General features: G+C 37.6%; 1 protein-coding gene across 1 annotated transcript; it reads left to right on the top strand.

Moving 5' to 3' along the window:
• Positions 1-3,567: 3,567 nt before the first annotated feature.
• Positions 3,568-26,504, top strand: slc1a7a (solute carrier family 1 member 7a). Its single transcript, XM_067474163.1, has 7 exons — positions 3,568-3,708; positions 9,250-9,329; positions 20,862-21,077; positions 24,130-24,172; positions 25,017-25,248; positions 25,416-25,515; positions 26,267-26,504. Exons 1-7 carry the CDS (start codon positions 3,568-3,570, stop codon positions 26,502-26,504), a joined length of 1,050 nt encoding a protein of 349 aa, XP_067330264.1.
• Positions 26,505-27,504: the final 1,000 nt, after the last annotated feature.

The following is a 27,504-nucleotide window of genomic DNA, read 5'->3' as shown; positions in this document are numbered from 1 at the left end:
TGTATCCTCAAGGTTCAAATGTAGTTAGTAGCTAAAGTCTTTGGGCTGTAGTTTATGGATATCCAAACCAGTTTTCAACCTGCAATCTATTTCTTTGTTGTCCATTAATGACAGTTTGTTCAATCAGACTGATCCCATGTAAGCACATATTGTCAAAAATGGGAGCAAATTTGTTGGTGGGAAAGCTGAAAAACCAGAAAACCATATGATATTAGTAAATACATTTGTTGCTTGCTGGTTTTCTCCGAGTAAAAACTGGCTGTATCCAATGAATCCCTATAGGATGTTGTGGGCTCCTCTCATGAGCTCACTCTCCAACTGTCAGTTCAAATCCTTTAACAGTGAAAAAAGGTAAAACTACTTTGAGTTGTAAAAAAATAAACACAAACGCTGCAACAATTTACTGTAACTTCATAAAATTTGGTAAATCCCTCTACACTGTGTGTCTACAGTCTACAATGTCACTGAACATTCCCAGTTATCTCTTGTTTAAGCAACCGTACCCTAAAAAACTGTGTTATAGGTGGTAATAACTGTAGAAAATGCAGAAAGGTCTAACAGTAAAGCGGTTGCTAGTACTTTTGCTACACAATTGTATTGGCAATTGCAGTTTATAGATCAACTTCTTTGGAACAATGTTTTGGCTTGCAGACTTTTTTAAGACTAAGTTGAACATACATAGCAAAGAAGAAACTATAAATCATTACAAAATAAAACATTGCCATATGAGAAGGTGCATTTTTCAAGGCTTATTTTATCTTCCTGGAACACTTGCAAACACTGAACCCAGCAAACAATTGTTCATCTTCACTGACTAAGGAACACAATGACACATGGGATCCATCGATCAGTGTTTACCAGACTGTCCTTTGTGTGTATTTGTGCCTGGCAATCTTTTCTTAAAACATTGCGAGATTGAGTCGGGTCCCCAAAGTCCTTGACTTCTCACAAAACCTGCTGTAAAGACTGCAATAACAGTTTCTGTTTTCACAAAGAGTGGTGCTGAAGGCAGGCTTGTTAAATGTGATCTGTGATTAAAGTAGCCTACAGCTAATGACTTGTAAGTCACAGAAATGGCACTAATCATCAAAAATGTAAACATTTTAGATTCTACATGCAGGGGCCCATCTGGTTCTGAACCACATTTTTAGCCACATTCTGGAGCCCGGGCAGGGATTACACAGTAGCCTCACAGCAGATGTGCCATCTGGGATTACAGTTAGAGTAATATCATCCATTATGTGAAAGCTTGTTATGTTAACATAACAAGAGAACCTCTGGTTTTCACATGTGTCACACATGGGGCAATGTTGTTAATGGAAAGGAAATAAGCTGTTTGCATTGTGCAGGACTTTGATGGAATCAAGGTGATGGAGGTAAGGGTGAAAAGGTTTGTCTCAGACCTGTTGGTGAGAATTGGTGTGTTGGTGGTGAAATAAGTCAGTTTGCAATGTTTTTAGATTTTTAAATTTAAATGTAAAAACAATTGTTCTGTATAGTATTAATATCGATCTACTTTGGGCCTTGAAAAAACATCTTTCTATTCTATTCCTTCATTTTATTCCTTACTTTTTTCTTCCATTTTCTTGAATTTGATTTTTGCCACTGAGCCGGTCAAGAACCTAATATTAATAATATATAATTCCTACTGTTGGCCTACATATAACTACAATTTCCAGCAACAAATATATTTTTAATGAAATTTGATACACACTGAGTTATGGTTTTTTTTTCAATAAAATTAAAAAAATTTGTAAATCAACATAATTGCGAAGTTGCTGAATATTCATTTTGTGTCAGCATGTTCATTTATTTTTTTCTCTAAATGTTTGATCTGATCATGCTTATTATAATTTTATTGTAGCAGTTGAGGCATTACACATGTTTTTTGTATATTTTTTGGGTTGATACAAAGGGTAAATATTAATAGATAAAAGCTGATTCAATCATATTTTACTTATGATTTTTAGATCGGCTAATATACTAAAAACTGTTGAAATTCGACCAAATAACACAAAACACTCGCTCATCTTTAACCACTCATAACCAAACAAAGGTTTAAAAAAGTATTTCACCTTCAGCCCATGGCATTTTTCACCAGGAGGTTGCAAAATGAAGAAAGTAGTGAGTACGTGTGAAAGGCCTGTTTCAAATTCAAACTTATGCCTGATGGATCATGACAATATTTCTTCAAAATAAAGGAATACGCAGCCCTATCACTTACAACAAAGCAGGATTTCACAGTCATCCCTCAATACCATGCTGCATAATTTGATAATTTGTTTCCTTCCACCTAACACCATGTATGTCATGGATACTACACATGTGCATCCTGTGCATATCTATCATCCACTTATGTTGTTGCTGTTCAATTATGTCTTGATTAGTAAGTAATGTAAGAAATTACATCTGCCAATATTGCCAAAAAGGTGCAACAGACACCTGTCTCCATATGTGAGGACCTTTTGTTGAAAAAGTGTCCCCACATATGTTCATCTGATATGTTGGTCATACAAGAAGGCAGGGACAAGCAACTTCCTTCAGTGTGTGCAAATGTCGAAGGATGCCCTGGACTATGAAATGATCTAAGCACAATATCAATAGAAACTCAAATAGCAGAAGGATGCAAACAATTTGGAATGTGTCATTCTTTGTTATTGTTCTGTCATTGTAGTTTCACGCACACATCTCCACAGTACACTCAACCTGTGGCGCTGTCGATTTAATGTTCTGCTACCCACACAGTATAAAAATTTTATAAATATTCAAGACCATCGTTATAAGTAAAAGATGTATGAATTGAGTGTATATGTGTTTGAGACACTGTGTGTGTGTGTGTGTGTGTGTGTGTACTGTATCACTGTAAAACATAAAAACAGTTGCACTCTTATTTAACTTGTGTCAGTTTTTATCTTTCTCTTTTTTTTGTGTTTGTTTGTTTTCCAATGGCTTGGAACAATCCGCTGTCCAATTGTTCAGAGAGCTCTCTAATCCAGCCTTAGATCTGAGTCGTGCAGTGCGGCCTAATAGGATGGTAGTATTAACCCTGATGACAATACCACCAGCTGTCGCAGAGCCCCCTGTTGGCCACCAAGAGGAATATTTGTGTTGGTGGGGGCTGACAGAGAGGGAGGTGACTGACAGAAAGAGACAGACAGAGATAGAGATAGTCTCTGTGTGATGCTCTTAGTCTCATGTGGAATAACCAAGGAAGCAGCTCAACAAACTCCAGAAGTGCTTCATCTTCTGAGGACTACCTCTTTAATTTTACTTTTCACCGTGCTCCACTAACCAAGCTTTTTACTATTTTCATCTTTTTCTATCTTGGTTGTCTCTTCTCTCACAATCTCACCTTCTCCTTCATCGCTCTACATCCCCCTGTCCTGCTTCACCCGCTGTGTCCACAGTCTGCTGCTTCTTTCAGTGCGGTGGCAGCTGTCGGCTCTGCATGGCTGAATAGTTGGTAACGGCGGGGGGGCTGCTCTGGTGGTTTTCTCTGAGTGGGGTAGCGAAGTTGCAGTCAGGACCAGGACAAGCAGGAGGAGGAGGAGGAGGAGGTGGAGGAGGATGGCGGTGGCTCTGGATGAAATGTGGGGGCGGGTGAAGAATGTCTGTAAGCAGAACGGCCTGCTCATCCTGTCTGTGCTGGCCGTAGTCATTGGCTGCCTGCTGGGCTTCTTCCTCAGAGGCAAGCAGCTCTCGGAGCAGGTCAGTTGGTTAAGACACCTGGTGCTGATTGTGACTCCTGGTCCCCCACCTCCCATGCCACTCACCTGACTTCCTTATCTCCCCCCCAACATGCGCCTGAGTCTCACCCCCTGATTCCTTCTTAAATGCTGTGATGGATTCAAGCTCCAAAACTCCGAATGTATGCGATTACTCAATTTCCTTTTCCCTGAATCTCCTTCTATACCTCCACTTCATGTGCTACAAAGTCACACACAAATATATATAACTATCTCACTACTATCTATGTGAGGACATTGTACTGACTTGTGTTCAGTTTCTGAAGGATTAACCACACTGCTACACATATCAACCTCAACCATAGCCCACTTTTATTTGCATGACCTGCAAACTGATTATTGACTGATTATTATCCATTTGGGTCTTGATCTACTTGATTTATTTATGCTCCCAAATTACTCCACATGGTATTCAAACTAAAGAAAACACAGTACACACACACTCGACCCTGGGCACAGGTCTTAACGTTACTTTTATAAACCAGCATCATTTGGCAAATCAGGTGAATACAAAAACGTTACGACAATCAGCCACAGCAGGATCATTAAAGTGAATAACATAGTGGATTGTGCTTCAGACAGATGGGATGAGAAAAGGTGCTAATGGCTGTTCAAGTGACTGCAGATGAGTGTCAAAAACACAGCAGTGAGAAGCTTGTGGGCTCAGCTGTTCTTCATGAGAGAGCTACAACGGTTCAGACTCATCCAAAAGTCAATTTGTCTGCTGCTACATTGTAATGTAGCAGCAAAACACATCATGGGAGCAAGGGAATAGCATTTCATCAGTCACTCATATTTCCTATAGCCTCTGAATTGGACTGTATAACAGTCATTGTGGGAAGGGATTGCTGGTGGGGGAGATTAGTTGTCAGTCACTCACAGAGGTATAAAGTCAACAACATACCATTCATGTTGAATTCTGTAACTCGCAAATGGGAAGTGGGAAAAAACAGCTGGAATCCAGAGAATTCTAAAAAAAAGCTATTGAGAGAAACAACATTTCTAGCACTTAGCTGATAATGACTGACATTTTTGCGAGAAAGTAGTGAAAAAATGGTCACTAACTGTAAATTTAAGTTGTGTCAAACTAAAGTTAGCCTTGAAGTTGTAATTTTAATGGTGCCTGAAAAACAACACAGAAATGTAATGGATTTTAAATCAAGTTTTTACATTTTGTGTCTCTTATGAGGTGGAGGGTTTTGTGCTGTTTTATGTAGGATGTGTTTTGCTGTTCCATGTTTGATCATGCATGCATCATGCAGAGGTGATTTTGCTTTGATCCACATGTTCAGGCTGTTCATAAATAGCAGTGTCCTGAGCAGCAGACATGTTTTATATGGAGCACACATCCCCGTAAGGAGGAGACTGAATTCATGTAAACAAAGACAAAAGTAGAAAATGTTCTTGATAGTGTGGCCCTCACAGCAGCATCAGTGTGGTGAACAACATGTTCTGGCTAGGATACCTGACTCTATGTGCAGATACATGTACTGTGTGAGTCTAAGTGGAAATATGTGCTAAACATTATTTCTTACATTTTTAATAACTACCAACAGTTCAGGGTCACAGGGCTGAATTCATCACAGTGAACTGGCAAAACATCTCTTGCCTTTTTATATTACCTTGGCTTGACACCATTTAATAAATGCACACACTGGCAGGAGAATACAAAACTGAAAATGCAGGAAAGAAATGTTATCAAATCTTGGATCCTATTAATTTACTGTTAAATCTACAACAGAATAAATTGAATTAAAGTGAAGGGATTTGAAGATTTCTTGAAACCACAGCACATTGTCTGTGATAAAGTGCACTAGATTTAGCTGAAAGCTCCAGAACAAACCTATTTTATTGGACCTGAAATTAAGAATTTTATCTGCCTTTCTTTAAGGCCAAGAATAAACATTAGGTCAGATTTGTTAGCAAAATATATGTATCATGAAAGCAATTACGTTGACATTAATTAGGATTTATTGTGGCCAAAAAAAACGTCCTGCTAAGAACAAGCACTTTTTTTGTATAGTGCATTTTATACAACACTTTTATACAATAAATGCTAATTACAGGTAAAACGGCAGTAGAATCGAGCTACATTTGTGAACTTGCAGACTAAAATTAAAAAGCAACAGGACAAAGTGTTGAAAATTAGACCAGCATGATAAGCTAGAAAATAACGATAATTGTGGGGCAGATTTGAACATAATAAAAAGTGATGGCATTGAAATGGTAACTTTAACTGCAAAAGTCAAAAAGTACATTACAACATGTTGTGCAAATACAGCCCTGTACTGAGTTCAAACTAAATATTTAACAGTGTAAGAAGTAAGATAACTGTTTCTTTAAGACTTTTTCTCATTTTGACGTGTGTGTGTGTGTGTGTGTGTGTGCGTGTGTGTGTGAGTGTGTTTGTGTGTGTGTGTGTGTGTGTGTGTGTGTGTGTGTGTGTGTGCGTGTGAGTGTGTATGTGTGTGTGTGTGTGTGTGTGTCTGTGTGTGCCAACACAAAACATACAATGACACACTCGACCATTTGGCTTAAAAGCTTCCTCCATCTAAACCATAAACAAAAAGCTTTTATTGCTCCCTCATCTCACCAAACAGATGTGCTGTACTTAAAGTTATTTTTTCCATTTTCAACTTCTCCATCAGGTTGTCCTCTAATGTCTATTCACTATGATACAATAACATGTTTTTTTTGTTGTTGTTAATTGTTAACCAACAACACAAAACTTTGCCTCCACTCATTTACTTATTTTTATCAACTTTTAAGATTGATCTGGTAAATCTATTAACAAAAGCCTATATATATATATACACAAAAAGTTGTTTGATTTAATTATGTTTCTAGCCATTTGACAAATGTAATAGTCTGTGGGTTTGACCGTTTACATATAGTTATGTGATTTATAAAAACACAGATCCCAGTTTAAAGGGCTCCTCATGGATCAGGTGTGTACCATAGTTAGCCAAGATTTGAAACTTAATTCCATCCCTGTTGGTACAAAACATTTTTATGTTTCATGCTAGGGTATAAAATGGATGACTGTTTCACAGACATGAAGTTTCTGCTCACAGGATACAAACCCGTTTGTTTTTTCATGCAAAAGCTCAAACTGAACGTATGGACCTTTTGAAAGAAAGTTATTTTGACTTTTTCTATCCGTACCCAGACATCACGATGATGAATGAGGCTGTGACATAACTTGAAGCTCAGTATTGTAGATACATCACTGTCCCTGTTACTTGTGGGTTCTACAAGGCTACAAGTTTAGAAATAAGAAAAACACAACAATGTGATTAGAAAAATGTGTGCTAAAAATGTGTTTACCAGCTCTTGCTCTGCTTAAGCCTTGTGGTTCAAGGCTACTTTAGCAGATGCTAACATAACGCATCCAACTGTCCCAGTGTGTAAAATTTCTTTTACTTACAGTTTATCACAAAAAATATCCTTTCGTAATGTATAACTAACTCCAAGGGAATGGCACAATCTTAACATTTCTTAACGTGATTAAAGATGTTAAAAATTGTTTATAATAACGAGACTCAATTATGGTCACTTACTTTTTATTCCTGTCAGTGATTATCTTTATGTTAGCCTCTAATGCTGTTCAGTACTTTCCCGAACAATAGGGCAGCAGCGTATGCAGGCGAGAACATTAGTGGTCTCAGATGAGAAGGCAAGAAGTCAAAGTGTGAAGAGCACGTGTGCTACGTTGTTTCTGTTCTCTCTGTACTAAGTCTGACTTGGAAGAGCATTGAGTGAAATATTTGTTCAAAATGACACACAAAATGCCAACTTACCATTTGTGATCAAACCTAAGCAAATTGTAACGAGGTGCAACTAAACTGAGGCTCATAATCAGCTTCAGTATTTGCCCATGTGGTGGTCTGAGAAAAGCGCAGCACTGCCTTCTTTGACAATCATCACACCAACTATGCCAATGCCTTTTTATTGGTCCAGTCTTTTGTAGTTATCCATCTTTGTCCTAACGATGGCATTGTTAGTCAGTGCACCAGTGTTGGAAATTATAAGAGCTCTTGCAAGAGACATGGGTTTCCCCAGAGCGGCAATATTTTGAGTTGGGAGTGGTCTCAGAATCCAGTGGGCCTGAGTTTGTCTAATCTTATTGTAGAGAGGTGCTGTTGACGCCTCTCATGACACAGGCTCACAGAAATATTGCTATCTGAAGGTTTTGGAGAGTTGCTCACCCTTCTAAGCAGTCAGCAAAGGTCAAGGTCATACCCCCTCACCTGCATGATTCTTGTTTATATCACACAAAGGCAACAGGCATCAATGACAAGGAAATGTGCTTTTATTTAGTTTGCTTTTCATGAAAAATTATCTCTTCTTAAGTTCTTTGAGAGACTATATCAGCCTCAAAGACCATAACAGCTGAAGGCAGTTTGAGTGTCTGAACTTATTGTTGGCACGGAAAGAAATCAATAGAAAAAACTTTTTTAACTGAAGCAAAGCCAATTCTGCTTTGACATGAACAGAATATTCTAAAAATGTTGCCTTACTTCTAGTCCTATCACAACTTTGGCTGCAGTCTTCTGTCTCCTTCTAATTTGGTTGATAGGACTGGTTGACAGCAGATGATTCAGTGAAAAAGAAATCAGCAAATAAAAGTTACGCTGCAGGGATCACCACTGATGCTCATTGTTCATAAATGTAATATATTACATTAAATATTACACCCTGTCAAAAATAAGTTACTACTGTACATTGCTCATTATTTTATTTTTCCAAAGTATTCTGGTCTGGAACAGAGAGTCAAAAAGGGGCAACATTGCATTCATACAGCCACAAGCTTTGTTAGTTCTTTGTTGCTTGTTGTAGCCGCCGTCTAGAATTAAAAAACACTTTTACTTGTTCAGCTATGGGAGGTGCTACAGCCATCCTCCACAGTGGCAGCAAGTTTATGTCTGTTGGGGTGTGCAGTATCTTCATGAGCATCACATTGTTGTGCTGTCTTTATAAATGTTTTAAGATGTTTGAGGTTTTGCTTTTCGTGGTGAAATCTTACTACTATCACATGTTACAATAATGTTCTTATCACATTTCACCTCAACAAAATCACAGTAATGAAAACATTTCCAGCTGCTGAATATAAGCACTTCTATGATGCATTCAGCTTGCTGCTTATGGTGCTGCTAATACTGACGTGTTCAAGTACCACAAGTATGAAAATTAAATGCCAGATTTTAAATCAATTAACGCCATGGTCACAGCAAAAAGTCTAATTGTAATGAGTTGTTTTGGGAGGAAATAATTGTTTTATTATTACTGAAATTTAATTTTTAACTTTTTACAATAGTCATTGCTAGTAGTACTATAGTCGTAATAATATTCCCATAACATGTTGCTAATAGCACTTTACAACCCTACAGTGGGTGTAACGAATGAAAACAGGAATCCTGCAGATCACCATACTGAGCCAAATATAGTATGTGTATGTCTGTTTACATTGTAAATCTTATGTGTATTTCTCTGCCATTTGCAGGAGGTGAAGTACTTTCAATTTCCAGGAGAGCTGCTAATGAGGATGTTGAAAATGTTAATTTTGCCCCTTGTCGTATCCAGGTAAGAGTCACACAGCAACAAACTCAACACGTTATTGATTTTCAGTATAGGGACGTAAAGGGAATAAAAAGGAAGAATATATTTCATGTACAGTAGGTTTTTTGTATTTTGTTGTCTGTGCTGAAAGAGATATAACAAAACTAAACCAAACCATAGAGAGAAAACTGCATTCAGTGGTACGGTTGTACACCGTATGATCTGACAATAAATAAGCACATCAGGGCTGCCGACCTCGAGTGTAAATTGCTAATTGATGGAGACTGCATCAGAATGAGTGTTTATTTTGGAAAATGAATTGAGAGAGAGCTGATTTTGAATGTTGGTTATATGCACAGTTATATAAAAAAAGTGCTGCATTGTGGTGTATAGCAGGTGGAGAAGCAATTTTTGACTACATGAAACAATAATCAGGTATATTATGAGCAACTGGGCAATGTTTTGCAAACCAACACAGTGGCTCTGCCATGAATTCTACTTCTACAATGTTAACATTTCTCAGTTTTTAGGTTGGTGGTGATTCTACTATGTGTTTATTACTGAGGTCAAAGTGTGTAGTGGAGTCGTAATGGAGTGCATTATAAGAGGTGGTTCTAATGTTTTAGCCACTGGATTTAAAATGAATGAGGTGAATTCATGGCACAGCCACTGTGTTCAGTCGCATTAAATTGCACTGGTGGTCAAAATTGTTATGCCTGGCTGGTTTATGACAATTGCACTGTGATCGATGTAAGTTACTAATTAATCACCTTTCAGATGTTTAATACCCAAAGTGATAGTGGTTTACGGTCACAGTCCAAATACCAACGTGCAAACTGATATTTAAGGACGTTTCTACTTTTGATGTTTGCAATGAGGCAAGTGCATGCGAATACATTTCTACAGAGGTTGAAATTTGTAAAACAGAAACAATTGTATGTACGTCTTTAAAAATGTGAATGCAGTTTAGCTTAAACAGTTGTAGTTGTGAAAGTTTTATGCATTTAGATGATTAGTTGTTTGTCATTGCTGCATCTGAATCATGCCTGTGTTGCTTTGAATTTCCTTCTTTCATTTTGCATTTTGACCCCTCTTTGACCCACCAAGCCAATCCACTGTTGCAGGGTCCACTGCGAATAACTGCAATACCTACAGAGCTTTATGCCACGTGTCGCTTTGTTTATACACGAACTGAAGTACCGAATAGTAAACGAAAAATGTGCATGTAAATGTTGTTTTAGATAGATGAACATTTTGTAAAAGCAGGAGATGAAACATTATAAAATGCTTTATATAATATATAAATAATATAATACAAGTAATACAAGATAAAAAAAAAATACAGACATATAAATGATTATTAACAAACAGAAAGTTATAAAGGTAAAATAAAATAATGAATAATAAAAATAAACTGATGTGAACCAGATGGGAAAAACATGCAAATAGGATTTACGGTAGAGTGCCACATAGCGCTCAGCCATCAGCCAGCATGAGCAGGTTGTGAGGAATTGTGCACATGATAGCTAGCATTATAATTTTCTCTAACCCCTGTCCAGCACAACATTAAAATCACTAGGTGGTATTATTGGTTAGCTTTGGATGCATTCGTAGAAGTGCACAGGATTCCAGCTCTTCCAGTTTGATATTTTTAGGCTCAAAACTCTTAGTAGTTCCTGCACGAGGTCAGTGATGTCCGACACAGAAAAAAACCTGCCAAAACAAGTCATGCAAACACACCGGTTACATGCAGGGTGCTTTGTGCAATAAGCTACTTACAATCTATGCAACAGCAAAGACTGGATGAGAAGTTAATCCTCCCTCTCTCTATATCCCTCTGTCTGTCCACCTCTCTGTCTATATTTCTGTCTGTCAGGGTTTCTGTGGAATTCTGTACATTTCTTGCTCTGTCGTTCTTGGTGTTGTTTAGGCACAAGGCAAAGGACACTGCGATTCTCTTTGATTTAGTGATTACACATGTTCCACTCCCCCAGTTCCACAGATTCAGAGCAGGAGATCACTCCAGTTTAGGTTTCCTGCCAAACATGAGGCATGTGAGGGCAAGAGATGTTAATTACATCTAATCTGAAACAGTGCATGCAGGCAGGTGGCCAAACGCTGCTAAGTTCAGCGCAGCACTTTAGCACACGGGAATGTAGGAGCAATCAGGGCAAACATCGAATGCTGATCGTGGTGTCAGTGTGCTGGTTCTCCTATTAAGTCTGCACTACACTCAGTGTTCCCACATGTTGCCTGTCCTCCTACTCAATGGAAGAAATAATGGCTAATGAAGGTGCCAGGCATGACTTGTTATTTCACAGCTGTTGTGTTTGGACTAATCACTATCCACCTGCTCCCACCCACTTACAGATGATCTGCTGAATATCTTCATATCTTTGCGATTGCTACATGCTACATGTGCCCAATCCAGCCACAGACACAAACACAGCCTCGGCTGATATGCTGCTTTTCTCTCTCTCTGCCCACTGACAACAGCAGAATGTATCTGGATTGAGATACACAGAACGGCCGGTTTATATAGTTCATGGTGCAGTAGGGCTTATCAAGGGGTGAATATCCGCCCCTGCCCTATAGCCTGCCTGCTCCCATTTTCTTTACTCTGAGCGCCATCTGCGCACCAGCCAAAGCGGAAACCAGATTATCCCATGAACACTTCATGCAGAATCAATGGCCACTCCACTTACTGCCTCCTTATGTTCCATGTTTGTGTCAGTGTGATTACACAAAGTCCCATTTAAAACGAAAGCATAACAATATATGTGTATAAGTCATTAGTCATTATTTTTTGTTGTTTCTAGTTAAAGACAACATAGACATATTTAATAATTCTGCTGCATTATAACTGAAGCAAAAATATTGTATAAATATCTTTTTACCCCTACTTCATTTATATTAAGATAATGAGTTAACAATTAAGATAAAAACATGACAGGAACATGACAGATTATAAAAGATTGAAGTGCATTAAATAAATGATGCTCTGTTCAACAGTAAATACAAATTCAGCTGAAATGATTAGTGTAATGTATGTGTGATAAAAAGCCAAGGATATGCAGTAATATACAAAAGTAAACTGCAACAATCACAATGGCCATTCAATTTTAATACTTTAAGTACATTTTCCTGGTTTTATTTGCTGGACAATTACTTGAAATGCAGTATTTTCATAGTGTGGTATTAGTAGGCTAATTTTACTCAAAGCACAGAGTTTGTAATTTTGTGCAAAATCTTGCAGAGAGGTGTTAATGAGTCATTCAATAGTTGCATGGTGAGGGTATTTATTTCTATTCTCTTTTATCTATTTCTGTGAGGTGTATTTCATTCTCCTTGTCTGAATGTCCAGTTAATCACTGTGTCCGTATGCACCTTCAGGTTGAATGCTCAGTTATACACAGTGAAGGAGAAATAATTGGCATGGAAAATGAGCATTATGAAACAGATCTGAGTGGGTGTGTCCGGCAGGTTTTTTAGAGAAATATGAATCAACTATAGCCAGGAAACGTGTTTTACTTAAATGTGAAGGAATTGTAGGGGTAAATGATGTTTTTGCTGTGGACATCACATTCTTATAAATAGAGTGACATTCAAATAGTGACAAACCAGAATATTGTGCAAAGTAGCTCCTGATATGAATTTGTGCGTTTTGTTCTTGTTGGATCTTCCTGTGAGTGCATCTTATCCCCACTGTGCTTGGATTTTAGATTAAAACAACACGTTAATTAAGAGGATGTGCATCAATATTTGCTCTTTGGACAGTTTTTGGTCACCTTCTGATTTGTGTCTTCAGAGATTTACAGGGTGATTAATTCCTGAAACAGCACTAATGCATGAATGAATAAAGCAAAGAGGACTGATTACAGCTGAGAAAATTTGACTCTTTGTGCCTTTTTGCCCTGGATGCCAGGGTCCCTTACCCCTGGGTTTGGATTTGGATGCTATGTGTTCATCAAGTCACCTTGTAACGGTTAGTTGATAGGCTGCTGAAATGAAGTCATGTCACACTTGTCCATTTATGATGCATCTGTCTCTGCAGTTTGATGAAGTGTAAAGTGTATTTCTAAAAGTCAGATACTGCCAAATGACTTTTTTAAAGATATTTTATTAATCATGTTTAGGCCTGAGTAGGAGTCAAACCACATTTCTAAAATACAATAAGTTTAATAGAGTTTACATCATTGAACACCTTTAAATTCAAAGAAGGAGGAAACCAACAAAAAAAACACACATTGGTGTAAAAAACAGTTAATGTGGGCAGCTGTAGCTCAGTTGGTAAGGCAGTCATCCATGGACCACAGGGTCATTGGTTTGATTCCTGGTCTCTCCATTATTGAGGTATCTTGTTGAAAATGAAAAGCCATGGTGTCTACGGTGTATTCAGAGCGTTTTCACACCCTGTTCACTGTTGTCCTGTTGCAACTGATACTACAGTTCTATAAATTAACTTTTACATTTACTAATTTAGCAGATGTTTTTATCCAAAACGACAAGTGATGTACAAAAAGCAAGGCGAATACATCAAAGCAAAGTGCTATCAGAAAACTTTTTTTCTTATTAATACTCAGTACCCTAATGACAAAGTGAAAAGAAAATTGTCGAAATGTTTGTGAATTTACTAAAAAGAAAAAACTGAAATATCACCTGTATATAAGTATTCAGACTCCTTGCACAGTACTCTGTTGAAGCATCTGTCAAACACATTTTTATTGAGGATATCTCTGTACTTGACTCTATTCAACCCTGAACAGAAGAACACCCCCACAGCATGATACTGATGCATTATAACATTTAGAATTGAGGCCAGAAAGTCCAATCTTCCTTTCATCAGACCAGAGAATCTTGTTCCTTATAGTCTGAGAGTCCTTCAGGTGTTTTTGCAAACTCCAATCAGGCTTATATGTGTTTGGGTAGAGGGTAGGCCACTATGCTCTTAGAAACCTGCAGTGCAGCCGAATTTTATTGTAACCTTCCCCAGATCTGTGCCTTACAATAATCCTGTCACTAAACTCTGCCGGCAGTTCCTTTGACCCTCATCAGATTAGGGTAACAGACTTTTGCTCTGTTACACTGTGCATTGTCAGCTCTGAGGCCCTCTATAGAGAGGTGTGTGCCTTTCTAAATCATGTCCAATATTCCAATCAGACCAAAGTGGACTCAGTTTTTTGCAAAGGTTCTGAATTGAACTTAGGCCGATGTGATGATTCAGTTTTTCCTTTTTCATACATTTACAAACAATTCTGAAATCTAGTTTTTTTTTCTTGTATTTTTTGATTACTGTGCTTCATTCTTTTGACTAACCACACTTCTTGTTCTTGATTGCTGATCAATAAACACTGCATTGAGTGAAACTGACCAATAGCGTAAAGGTAAAGACAATGATGCTGTTTAAAGGACCTGCTGAATGTAACACGGGGTGAGACAGGGAGAGAGAAACAGAAACACATCTTGTTGAGATGGTTTGTTTTAAGCTGAGAAAACTGCATTGTGAATATGGTGAAAGGGGATGGGCGCCATGAGACAGAGCCAGAGCCAGAGCCAGAGCCAGAGCCAGAGCCAGAGCCAGAATTAATGGTAGAGTGAGACTGTTACTTGTGACACATCATGTGTGATGGAGGAAAAGGGCTGTTGGAAGAAGAGATATGAGTCTACAGCAGCAAGTACACAGTGGACGGCAGATGCGGAACAGCAGAATAGAGGTGGTCTCACCACTGCCATTGCTGTTGTTTTATTTGTTTACTAGCTCTTTATTAAATCTTATCATATTAATATAATCTTCTCTGACTGAGAAAAAACTGTTCCACACAGACCTGTTACGAGGAGTGGATGTTCAAAAATATGTCTTTTAAAGAAACCTAATTATTTATTTAATACATTTTCAAATTAGACACCAAACCAAATAAGCTGGTATTAAGAGTTTTATTTTCTTTCTTTAGTAACTGTAGTCTTAACATGATAGTGCAGAATAGTGAACCATAAATGCCAAGGGGAGAGTAAACAGCAAAATTAAAATAACATTTGAAAAATGTATGTTTTAGTTATAAGTATTTTTTTCAGGCAATGAAGAAAAAAGTCTACATAGGGTTTATCTTGAGCTGTGGCCTGTTCTCCCACAAAAAAAAAAAATAAATAAATAAAAAATCCAACATCAGTGAGCTAAATGTATGTTTTAGTTATAAGTATTTTTTTTCAGGCAATGAAGAAAAAAGTCTACATAGGGTTTATCTTGAGCTGTGGCCTGTTCTCCCACAAAAAAAAAAAAAATAAATAAAAAATCCAACATCAGTGAGCTAAATGTATGTTTTAGTTATAAGTATTTTTTTTCAGGCAATGAAGAAAAAAGTCTACATAGGGTTTATCTTGAGCTGTGGCCTGTTCTCCCACAAAAAAATAAATAAATAAATAAAAAATCCAACATCAGTGAGCTATTAAACTTTTGCATCTCTTCTCAAGGCTATGATACATGGAGAGGCAGATGATTGGTTTTAAAAGGCATTGAAAGAAACAAGAAGGAACATGGTATTTCTTAATCGACATATTTCATTTATCATTCTTTTCATCTTGTGGCAAGTTTGTGGAAATATTCTGGATTCCTGATATTTATTTTTAGCTGCTGACATTTACCATTAATTGTCAAATATGCTCTAATGATACAGCTATGGAATAATTATTGTAACAATTATAAAGCAAACATTAGATTGTGACAGCTCGACAATATAAAAAATCCTGAAATAGAACCTAGATGCCTGAACTGATCTGACCTGCTGAAACAGAGGCCACAGTGTCACTGTTACATGCCATGGTTGTCAGGGATAAACAATTTCCAAGGAGCCTTGGCCTTCTCTTTTTCATGTGGTCATGGGATTACTCTAATGCTCTTGCTCAGCGAAGGTGCAGCAGGGAGGAATGTAAGCCCCATATGGTACAAAACTTGTGTACCCGATCTGCTGCGTGTTTGCTCAAAAGTAACAATCGAGGCAACTACACATGGCAGACAACACACAATAATCCTGCTTTGACTAAGACAAAGCTCTCAGTGTACATACTCTTATTTTAGTATCAAGAGACTAGGTGCTCAATTTCCAGTCTATACGAGCAGCTGGTTACATTTGATGAGGTTGTATTTTTTTGACTGGCTTTTCAACCTGTGATGTAGTAGACATGACCTAATTTTTAGGCTGCTATAATCATCTTCTTTTGTTTTTTGTATGATTTATTTTTATAGGAACAATACAGTTAAAATTGTTATAACCTCACAACCAATGGTGTGTATGTAGAGCTCATAGTAAAGCTAATTTGCAGCTCCTGTCCCTGGCTGGATAAAAACAAATAAAAAAATCTGGATAAAATTCACAATAAAAGCATAAACTTTATCAGTGTGAATCCAGCAAACAACCGAAGCTGTTCAGTGTTCCCATCCTTGTTTTTGTTTCAGCCATCGTTTCAGCTTTGTAGCAAAAACTGTGAGTTCTGACTGTGATTTTAAATCTGAAGGTACCATGATCCAGAACCTTTTACTGCAGAGGTTACCGAGCCAAAGTAGTTCTCTAGTAGTTAACGGCATTACATGAGTGTGTGTGATCGGGAGTTTGTAGGGCCATGCCCCACAGAGATTAATCAGCTAAAACTTTACAGACTCTGGTGACTCTGTACTCTACCTGCCTAGCAAATATGTAGCGATATAGCAAACAACTTACCAAATTAGGTGGAGGATTTAATATCCAAAAATACTGACACAAAGGAGAGCAAGAGTTCTCATTAGACTAATATTTATCAGATGAGCAGGATAAGACTCCAAACAAACGCTATTCTCATTGCCATGTGCTAGAATTATAAATGGGTAATGTTAATCTAAAAAGTCTGAAACTGATACTTTGTCAGTTTTGTACACTGCCCATATGTGGCAGAAATATTTGTTTTTCCAGATTCAAGGGGCCACTGCACATGACAAGTTACTGCATAATGTGTAGCTTTTTACTGTTGTACAAACCTATTTTTTCTTTACCTTCACCTTGATCTCAGCGGAAATACACAGAAGAGTACAGAATAGTGTGCTTATCTATCTATTTATTAGATAGATAAGCACTCTATCTATTTGATTATCATTTCACTCTAAAGTCATGATCATTTTCTGTGACCACCTCACAGCAAAGTATAGCGATATAGTGATAAAACAGGACTTGTGTGTAGGTTCCATTAAAAATGCATTTGACTGTGATATTATTATCAGATGTAAATGCACAGAGTAGGGAGTAGGAGGTCATGGGGTAAATCCCTGGAACAAGTGTATTTTTCCCTTTTTGATCCTGGCTATAAAAAAAAAAACAGTCATGTCAAATCTGTACCCAACATCTGCACGTACAATGCAGCACAACTGCCATTTCACAGACGATTGATGTTTGGTCATCCCCTCAGTCCACCTCAGCTTGACTTTCTCTTTATGACATTCAGATTTTTGCTACTGGGGGTAATCCGTTTAGTTATTACTGCTGCAGGTGCACTTGTTTTTTGATATACCAAAGGGTCAAGGTCTAAACAATCTATGCATCTTTCTGTTAATGCATTTTTAGTGACATTAGTTCCAGCAACAAACAGACAAAGGTGGGGCATCTTTAGCAGCAAATTGCAAAAGCTTTATCTGTTTGACAGATAGGAACAACACGTTGGATATAATAATTATAACTTTCACATCAGTTCATTTGCTGCAATGTCTTTGACATGAATTCAAATCATGATGGTTGTGATCACATCCTGACTAATCAAGTGTACAAAGTGTACTACTCTAGATTCATGATGTTCAATTCATGCACTCTACCAAACCCAATTTAAATGTTTTATAAAAGGAGCAATTTATAGATAATAGCATTCAAATACCAACCACACCCTGTGGTCATCAATGAAAGTGATCAAAGATCAGCAATGTAACTGAATTGTATGAAATGTTTCAGTCTTCAAGATAAAGTACCCAGTTTTTAAATACTATTGATTTTTTTCTTCACTGACCCCAATGTCCAATAAATGATCCACTAATAAAAAATATTAATCTCCTTTAAAGCATGGAGTGATAGAAACTTTTATGTACTAAAAGGTTATTGACTCATACCTACAGACGCTTGCCAAAAAGAGAAAGCAATAAAGGTGATAATCCTCTGTAATGTTTTGATCCTGTTAATTTCAGGATCAATTTCACATCAGCATCTTGCAGGAGTAGGATTTAGAAGGATACATATCTTTCAATGTCTTATATAATATTAGCTAAAACACTTGGTGAAATCACCTGTTACATGACAACAAAAACAGATGTGACCCAGATACAAATAATATATGACACTTACATTTTATCCGGCTGGGTGTTTCATTTGATGAATACAAATTCAGTGTGGTAAAATAAATCATTTTTCATCATCACTGGACTTTTTTTGTAATTTATGAGACAAGTTCATTTTCACATGTTCATTCATATGCACAGAAATGCCCTTAAAGTGGACCCATTCATGCTAAAGAGGTCCTGCAGAGTGCTTTAGCCACTCGATGGCAACTATTTAACAGCTTCAATGCTGAGTGGTTCCACTTCAAGGAAATTATAGCATATTTTGGAAACACATTTAAAAGCTTTTTTTAAGAAGAATTAATTTTAAGAAAGTTTAAGGCCACACTAATGTCTGTACAGTACAAAAAAAAAACAAAAAAGGTCAGAATTAACGTCTTTAAAGCAAGCCGACACAGCTAGCACTGGCTTAGGAGATGGCACAGTTGTCCATTAGAGAGGTTTGCAGTTTGAAAACCAACTCCTCCTACAAATGTCACAGTGTCCTTGGGCAAGGCATGTTGCTCTTGGTGGGTCTCGTCAGCACCATGTAGGGCAACCGCTTTCAGTGTGGATGGGTAAATGAGAAGAGACTGAAAAGCACACTGGGTATCAAAAAGGTAAAAAAAGTTACAGTACAATTTAGTATGACTCTGGCTTATATGTACAGTTGGATGTAAAGGTTTGCATCCCCTTATTTTGAAATGGCAAACCCAATATTTATAGCCTAATTAACTGCTGTAGTTCAAAGGTTCCTTCATCTGAAATTGAAGTACATTTTTACATAATTTATCAAGTTGGATGCAAATGGTTACATTTAATTTTCATTATTTTACTATAGCTTTAGATTCCCATCTCCAGCTATGCAGTGCCGGTCCAAGCCCGGTAGAAATTGGGGAGGGTTGCGTCAGGAAGGGCATCCGGCATAAAAACTGTGCCAAATCAACATGCAGACAATGATCCGCTGTGGCGTCCCTGAACTCACGGGATAAGCCGAGATTCTTCCACATTCTGCCGAGATTCTTCCGGGATTCTTTCACATTGCGACTGTTACACTTTGTACTGCTGACAAAATCATGTCAATGATGTCTAACGTTCTCCCTTGTCTTACTTTCACTGACTTCACACTCCTGCTGTGCCACTATTTCAACATCTTCCCACACCATTTATACGTGAAATGTACTGGCATTTCTTGATTTTTCTTTCTTATTTTTTTCTATACCAGCTGAGAAGCAAACAAAAAAAGTGATGATGAATGCCACCATGTCACAACAGTGAGAAGGAATATTTGAACATGAGTACTATTCAAAGCTGCCCATTTAAATGCAAATTACTCTGCTGTGTTTGTAATGTTTATGATTACAGTTGTTTATCCCCTTCCCCCCAAGCTTCTGCATTTCACATGTTAAAGAAGGGAAACAAGTGACAGAGAGACAAAAACAGAAAGGCAGATTTAGAGAAAAATTTCATTCCATTTATTGCTTTCTTGGAAAGACACGTTCTCAGTATCACAGACTTCCATGTCTCAAATGCCAGAGACAGTGTCCTATAAAAATAAAAAATAAAAAGACTGGTTTGGAAACAGGATTTTTAAGTTTTTAGTTAAGTGGTACTATTAAGTTATATGATACAGACATGCAGTTGACGCTTTGATTTCTAGCTTGTACATGCACATTAAGTGTGTTATTAGAATGAAAACTAAACTCTGCTCACTGTTTCCTCTTCTCTGCTGCCTTGCCATAATTAGTAGTTTTGGTTGAAGTCTTTTGAAATTCAATACAACCTCATAATTCACTTGTGACATTGTTGTGAGGAGCTAATATTATTTCATGTATTTGCTGTATACCGCATACAGCTAAGTATCACCTGAAATGGCAAGAATTGCAAAGATTAATTTAACCTTGCCGGAATCTGTGTCTCACATTGCATATTCATTAACCTGCAGCTCAGTTGTGTAACAATTTTGTTCCACTTTTTGAAAGCCTTGGGTGCACTGAATGAAGACAAGCTAACACATCTGCCAATGGGTTTTTCTTTATTCTGTTTCGCTGTCTGCAGGGAAACTACAATTATATTTTGAAAGTATCAACTCCTGAAAACTGCTGAAGAAAAGGGCTGTTATTTAGCAGAAGTTTCGTAATGTTCTTCAAAATGTACTTCTCCATTTCTGTTTTTTTGTCTCCCTTCTGTCTGTCCCTACCTTTGTGTAACCCCACCTTCTCTCCATATTACAGTTTGATGTCAGGTCTAGCTGCCTTGGATGCCAAGTGCTCCAGCCGCCTGGGCATCATGACCATCTCTTACTACCTCTGGACAACTTTTGTTGCTGTGGTGGTGGGTATCGTCATGGTGTACATCATCCACCCAGGCGGGGCCGCTCAGAAGGAGGACTCTGAGGACAGCAAGAAGCCAATGACCAGCTCTGCTGATGCTCTGCTGGATCTCATTCGGTAAGAATTTTTTTTTTTATTATCATTCACTTAATGTCAGCTAAGACAAAAAGTGGCATCACCTTTATACAACAGGTTGCCCAGATGTGAGGTATGTGAGAATTGTCACAGTAGGTGGTTAGAAAATTGACATGGACAAGACTTGAATACAAATACACATTATATAGATTTATGGCTTTTTCATGGTTCATGGTATGGATTGTGCAAACTAACTGACTGAAATGTAGAAACCTCTTGTGTGGCAGCTGTTCATAGAAGTGGTCTGTTCAAAGGTGTTGTTAAAAGAAAAAACACCTTTTGGATAGATAATTAAATTCAAAATACTAGTATAGTAGTATATTATAAATCCAGGTCCAAATCATCACCTAGGCTCTGTTGAAGTTTTATCCATCCATCTATCCATGTAGTGTCTTGCTGACCTCAACAAGACTAAGACAAATCCAATAGAATGAAGCCAAATAACAGATAGAAAAGGAGGTTTATGTAAATTAAATCATATCAGAAATTTCAAAATCGTTTTATCTCTTTTTAAATTTTCAGTGTATGCGTGATGCATTTTGATTACAGCATTTCAGAAAGCAGACTAATTGGGGAAAAATAATTGTTTTTACGAAGAATATATACAGTTTTATTTACTTTGATTTCTCCAGCCTTGGAAAGGAAAAAGCCCACATTTTGCATGCATGCCAGTTACAGCTCATTGGCCATATGCACATATGCATTTTCATTTAAAAACAAACTAACTTACAGACTGAAATATATTTACATGTTTTGCTCTGCAAGCTGCTTGACTGATGCTGGGGAAATGTTTGGGATCATAGGGTAACGCCTGGAGCCTCCTGCTGCTTATTGTGCTAAGCTAATTAGAGCTGCTGAAGGATGGAGCTGGAGGTGAAGCTGGGTCAGCTCTGCAGCTAGAAACATGACAGTGAGGCTATGAGACCTATGTACTGTGTCAGTATGACAGTTGGTCAATGGGCTAAAGACAACAGTTCGTAACACAGAGGGGTGCTAAAGTGTTAAATCAAAAAACATTTAGGTCATGGAGATATTAAAACAGTGCTCCCTAAAGAAATCATCAAATCAAAGCACAAATCAAACATCTAACGGATTGAAATTGTTTTTTTTAATCCAAATTATAGCTTTTTATGTTTTATAAAAAAAACGAATCATTTGAAGGGTAAATTGCATTTGAGTGACTCACTTTGAATCAGAAATTATAAAAGGGGAGTAATAAACACACCAAGCACATGAAATCCAATATGTACTGATCATGTGGCAGTAGTGAAGCGCTGTTGTTCACTGGATGTCAGTGAGTGTGTGTGTGTGTGTGTGTGTGTGTGTGTGTGTGTGTGTGTGTGTGTGTGTGTGTGTGTGTGTGTGTGTGTGTGTGTGTGTGTGTGTGTGTGTGTTTTACAGGGCACAGCTGTGCTTTGGAATTATCTTGCAAAGCTTCTTTAGCCTTCATCATCCAGGCATACTGCACTGGTACACTCACAAATGGGTCTGACTGTCTACTGTCGTGTGTGTGTGTGTGTGTGTGTGTGTGTGTGTGTGTGTGTGTGTGTGTGTGTGTGTAATAAGCATAAATGATAACAGTTTGTATAAATATATGTATACTTTAGTTTATTAGGGGCACTGACGTTCATTAGCCTGCTTGCTGTTTTAGAACATGAAAGGCTGCTGAAATTGGTGCTCAAATCCATGCAGAATACTCCCTATATTCCATTGAGTTTATTGCATCTTTATATCATTGAAGTATATCTGTAAAGTCTTAACCCAACATACATAATATGTCTTTGAATTCTAATCTACTAAAATTACTCTTTGAACCTTGATAGTGTTGTGGGTCCTGTGTTGATGTGGATTAACAGCAGACCTGTCATTTGTTATGATTAATACATGGAATACTACTCCTATATGCGGTCTAAATACATTATAACAAATAGTTTTCCCAGTTTAAAAGAAACATTTTAAAATATTTTCCTTGACTTACATTAAGAATTACATTTCAGTTTGTTTGCTGAAGGGCATATCTACATGGGGACCTGAGCATCAGTCTCCCAGCCACAGAATCAATAAAGTCATTATTTTTTATTTATTAAATAATCATTCCAGCATCACCCTAATGTGCTGTATCAATATGGTGTCGATATTTGTCGTGGTTTAACACACTGGTCCAATTATAATTATCTGAACTGAGGAGAAGCACACTCTAAAATGACTGGACCTACTCAGAATTACAGTAAGTCACATTGATCCCCGGGCGCATACAATTAAATCTAATTCATTCAGTGCATCAAGTCATGGTGTTACTATAAAATACTGTATATAACCTACAGTGTGCAGTATATACAGCCAGCAACTATTTCTTTATACCTTGCTGTAGTTCCTTTGAATGAATCAAATCTGTTAAGTAAGCTTTCATCTCACCCCTTTCTCATCTAAATGTTGTTGGGAATCCATTTCCCCCTCCAGAGAAACATATCCCATTTTCCACTCACCCTCTTTTTTTAAATACCTGCTGCTGCATCCTCAGCTTTCATGCTGCCCCATGCTCCTTTTATTGTTGATAAATACTGAATCCCCTCCGCTGCATTTAGTCTCTGAAGGCAGAACACTCAAATTCCTTTTGTTGGGCTGAGATACGAGTGGGCTTTTTAAGGATGTTATTTAGGTGCACTGTTACTCTGTTCATGACAAACACACAGGTATATGATGTTGTCCTTCACTGATTTGCTCATTGTGTATCATCAGATGAGTTAAGGAACATTAAAAGAATAAAAACCTTTGATAATACAATTTCCTTTTTCCTTATCATTTTATGACAAGTGACAAAGAACTGAATATGTGGTGTGGTTTCATGATAACTTTATTATTTCAGCTTAATGAAATATGTTTTCTATCAAGGGCTGTGTGTGTCCACAGTGTGCCTCTTCATAGTGGTCTCTGCATCTACATTTTTGTTTTATGTTTATTTTTCTTTGCAAATGTGTTTATGTCACAATATCCACGAAAGGACTGTAACACTTTTCCGAACTCTCCTCCTCAGCAACATGTTTCCAGCCAACTTGGTCCAAGCCACTTTTCAACAGGTAAGCTAAAATACTGAAAGAAATGAGTTCCTGTATTTTGTAACAGAGCTTCAAGCAAGAGTTGTGTTTTTTATTCCCAAGAGTTAGATGTGAAGTGAAACCACCCTTATGTATGGATGATAAATATGAGGCCTAGTTAGAGACAGCAGTCAGTCAGGCTGAGAACAGCAAGCATGGCTCTGTTCAGTTGTTGCAAAATACACTTCTGAAGCTCACAAGTTATCATGTTGTACAGTATCTGGTTTGTTGAATCTATACTAAAAAGTGTAAACACAGTAAGAACAAGTCTGCCTGGTTCTCCCTAATGCAAATCACTCAAACTTTCCTTAACCCTGACCACCTTTAGTCCTTCTTTTGCCTAAATTAACACCCTCAAGTCAATATCTACTGCATCCTGCCAAGGTTGGTAATTTGACATCTTGGTCTGCCACCAGATTTACCTGCAGTGTCCAGTCTTCAGTTGTGTTCGAGCTGTAGCTGCATCTTTAGCATTCAGGATATGAGAGTCTTAGATAGTTTTAGATTTTCTCTTTCATCCTACAATTCCTTGTTTTCTATGACTTATGATGTTGCAGGAAATACAATCACTTCCCTTTCTTATCCATGAGGTACCATCTTTCATCTTTGTTAGAAAATGTCTTGGAAACAGCTGTGGGCTTTAATAACACACTTTGTACAGTGATAATTGTCAGCTCTCCTCTTTAATGTGAATTGTTTAGATTAAATGATGATGCATGAGCCCAGGCACATTTTTACTGTGTGGGATTTAGCTGCTTGGCAGATCTCCGTTGGTGTCTTGTTCACTGTGCTGATGTTAAGGTCTGTGTTTTGATTTGGTTTCAAGTATCGGACCCAGAGAGTGCCAGAGCTAATTCCCAAACCGACAGTGGCTCAGCTTCTGGATGAGACAACCACACGCCGGGTCTACATCTATGGCATTCAGGATGACAACGGCACAGACGTTCAGAACTTCTCCCTGGATCTCACCCCGCCTCCTGACGTTATCATGAAAACATCACCTGGAACCAGCGAAGGCATGAATGTCCTAGGGATTGTTATTTTTTCTGCAACTATGGGTAAATGGTCGTCATGAATCCTGCACACCGTCTTTACACAACACAACACTCGTGCAGTAATTTTGTTTAATATGTGCTGTGTTACCTCGTCCTCATAAATGTACACAGTTTAATACTTTGTATATGTATGCATAGAAACAATGGGGGGTTTTTTGTCCTTAATCCAGGAATAATGTTGGGAAGAATGGGGCCCAATGGAAGTGCGTTGGTGAACTTCTGCCAGAGTTTGAATGAGGCAGTTTTGAAGATTGTTGCAATTGTTATCTGGTAAGAGCTTATATTTTAGTGCTATGTCAGTAGTAAAAACCATTAAACAATAAGACCACAACAGCTGTGAGCAGTTCAACTGATGCTAGCATTTGTTTCCTCCCTCATTAACACCACTGTGATGCCCTTGAGCAAGGTCTTTAGCCCTGACTGCTCTATGGAGCTGCTCAGTGGCCACAGGTCAGACTGTGCTTGTACTGGGCAGCTCCCAGGTGGGCGTGTGTACAGTAACTGTGTGTTTGTAATAGGGGCATTCCTGAAAGAAAGAGACGGTTTCCCAGCAAATCTACTCTGAATAAATTTTGTTTTATGATTTAGGCTGTTACTTTGTTCTGACAAAATAATATCTAAAAAATTTTGAATGGGTTACTATCAAATAGACATTTGGGGTTCATGAAATTTGACGCAGACATTTGTTCTCTCTTTGAGAAAAACTGGAATGACTGGTAATAGCTTTTCTTTTAGCATCATTAGGTTGAAAGGTTAATTTATCAAAATACCTTTAAAATTAATAACATTCAGCCTGATTTGGTGACCACAAACATCAAGCCTTCTAGCTACCTGCTCTCTGTTTGCATTAATATTGTTAGCATTTTGTTTAAAACACAGCCTCCCTCTATCAAACCACAGTAAATGAACAGTAAATGCACTGAAACTTGTTAAAACTTTTCAAAATGATGAGAAATGCCCTTATCTGTTGATGCTGTGCTCTCCTTTTCTACATTTTTATTTCCTCCCACTCACTCCCAAGGTATTTTCCCTTTGGAATTGTGTTCCTGGTTGCTGGTAAGATCTTGGAGATGGATGACCCTTCAGCCATGGGGAAGAAGCTGGGATTTTACGCCATCACTGTGGTAATGGGTTTGATACTGCACGGTCTGTTCATTCTCCCAGCCATGTATTTCTTCATCACTAAGAAGAGCCCCATTGTTTACATCAGAGGAATTTTGCAGGCCCTGCTCATCTCCTTGGCCACCTCCTCCAGGTAAAAGGGGAAGGATGTATTTCACAACACTGAAATTTTGATGAATTTATATTTCTATAAACCTGGGGACCCTACTTTTTATTTTTCTTCATTTCCCTGTGTAAGACAGGGCCTATGCTTCTTTAAGGAACACATAAAAAATACCTTTTCTAAATATCTAATTATTTGCCTAGAGTGCATATTTCATCAGTGTGTTTACCAGAGAGTGCCCAGGTCAGCACAGATGCAGTATGCTTTTTTTCTTAATAATAATAGTGCGAATGGACTGGATAATAGAATTAACATTGAAAGAAATGGATGTTTTCTGCAATCCACCTCAAGGCTGTCATGGCTATCTTGTGATTGACTGTACTATTCAAATCACATACACTTTGTAGCCCATTAAAAAAATAAACAGCATTTTTAATGAACACCAAGGTGTTTTTTCATGGTTTATAGGAATATGATCTTTTCCATCTTGACATATGTCTTTCAACCCCTAAGGAGGAATATTGAGAGGACTGAAGATTCTTAAAGCAATAAAGCTGCTGTGATTGAGAAGCATGAAAAGAATATAAGAATATGAAAGAATATATTTTTGCCACATTCGTGTCTAGTTGACCATGCGCACATAACAAAAAACATAAAACAGATCTTACAGCTCTGTATAACAGCAAGTTGGGAGTGTATTTTATACTTGCAGCAGTTTGGGTTAAATTTACATAATTTTACTCACCAGTACTAATGAAAAATTTCTTAGTTTGTGCTGTTTTGTGCAGATCTTATAGCACTTGCTGTACCTCTGTTTTCCTAATGCTGAAATATTTGGTCTGTGAGAGGCTGCTCTATCTGTATATACCCTCAAAAACGTCAAATATTACAACCCCAATTCAAAAAATGTTGGGATGATGTTTAAAACTTAAATATCATCAACCCATATTTTATTTACAATAGAACATAAACAACATATCAGATGTTGAAACTGAGTCATTTGACCATTCCATATAAAATATTATATAGTTCAT

This window comes from Channa argus, chromosome 14, assembly GCF_033026475.1.
Source record: "Channa argus isolate prfri chromosome 14, Channa argus male v1.0, whole genome shotgun sequence".
Taxonomy (NCBI): domain Eukaryota; kingdom Metazoa; phylum Chordata; class Actinopteri; order Anabantiformes; family Channidae; genus Channa; species Channa argus.
The sequence above is the reverse complement of the archived record's forward strand: the minus strand, read 5'-3'. Positions and strand labels throughout refer to the sequence as shown.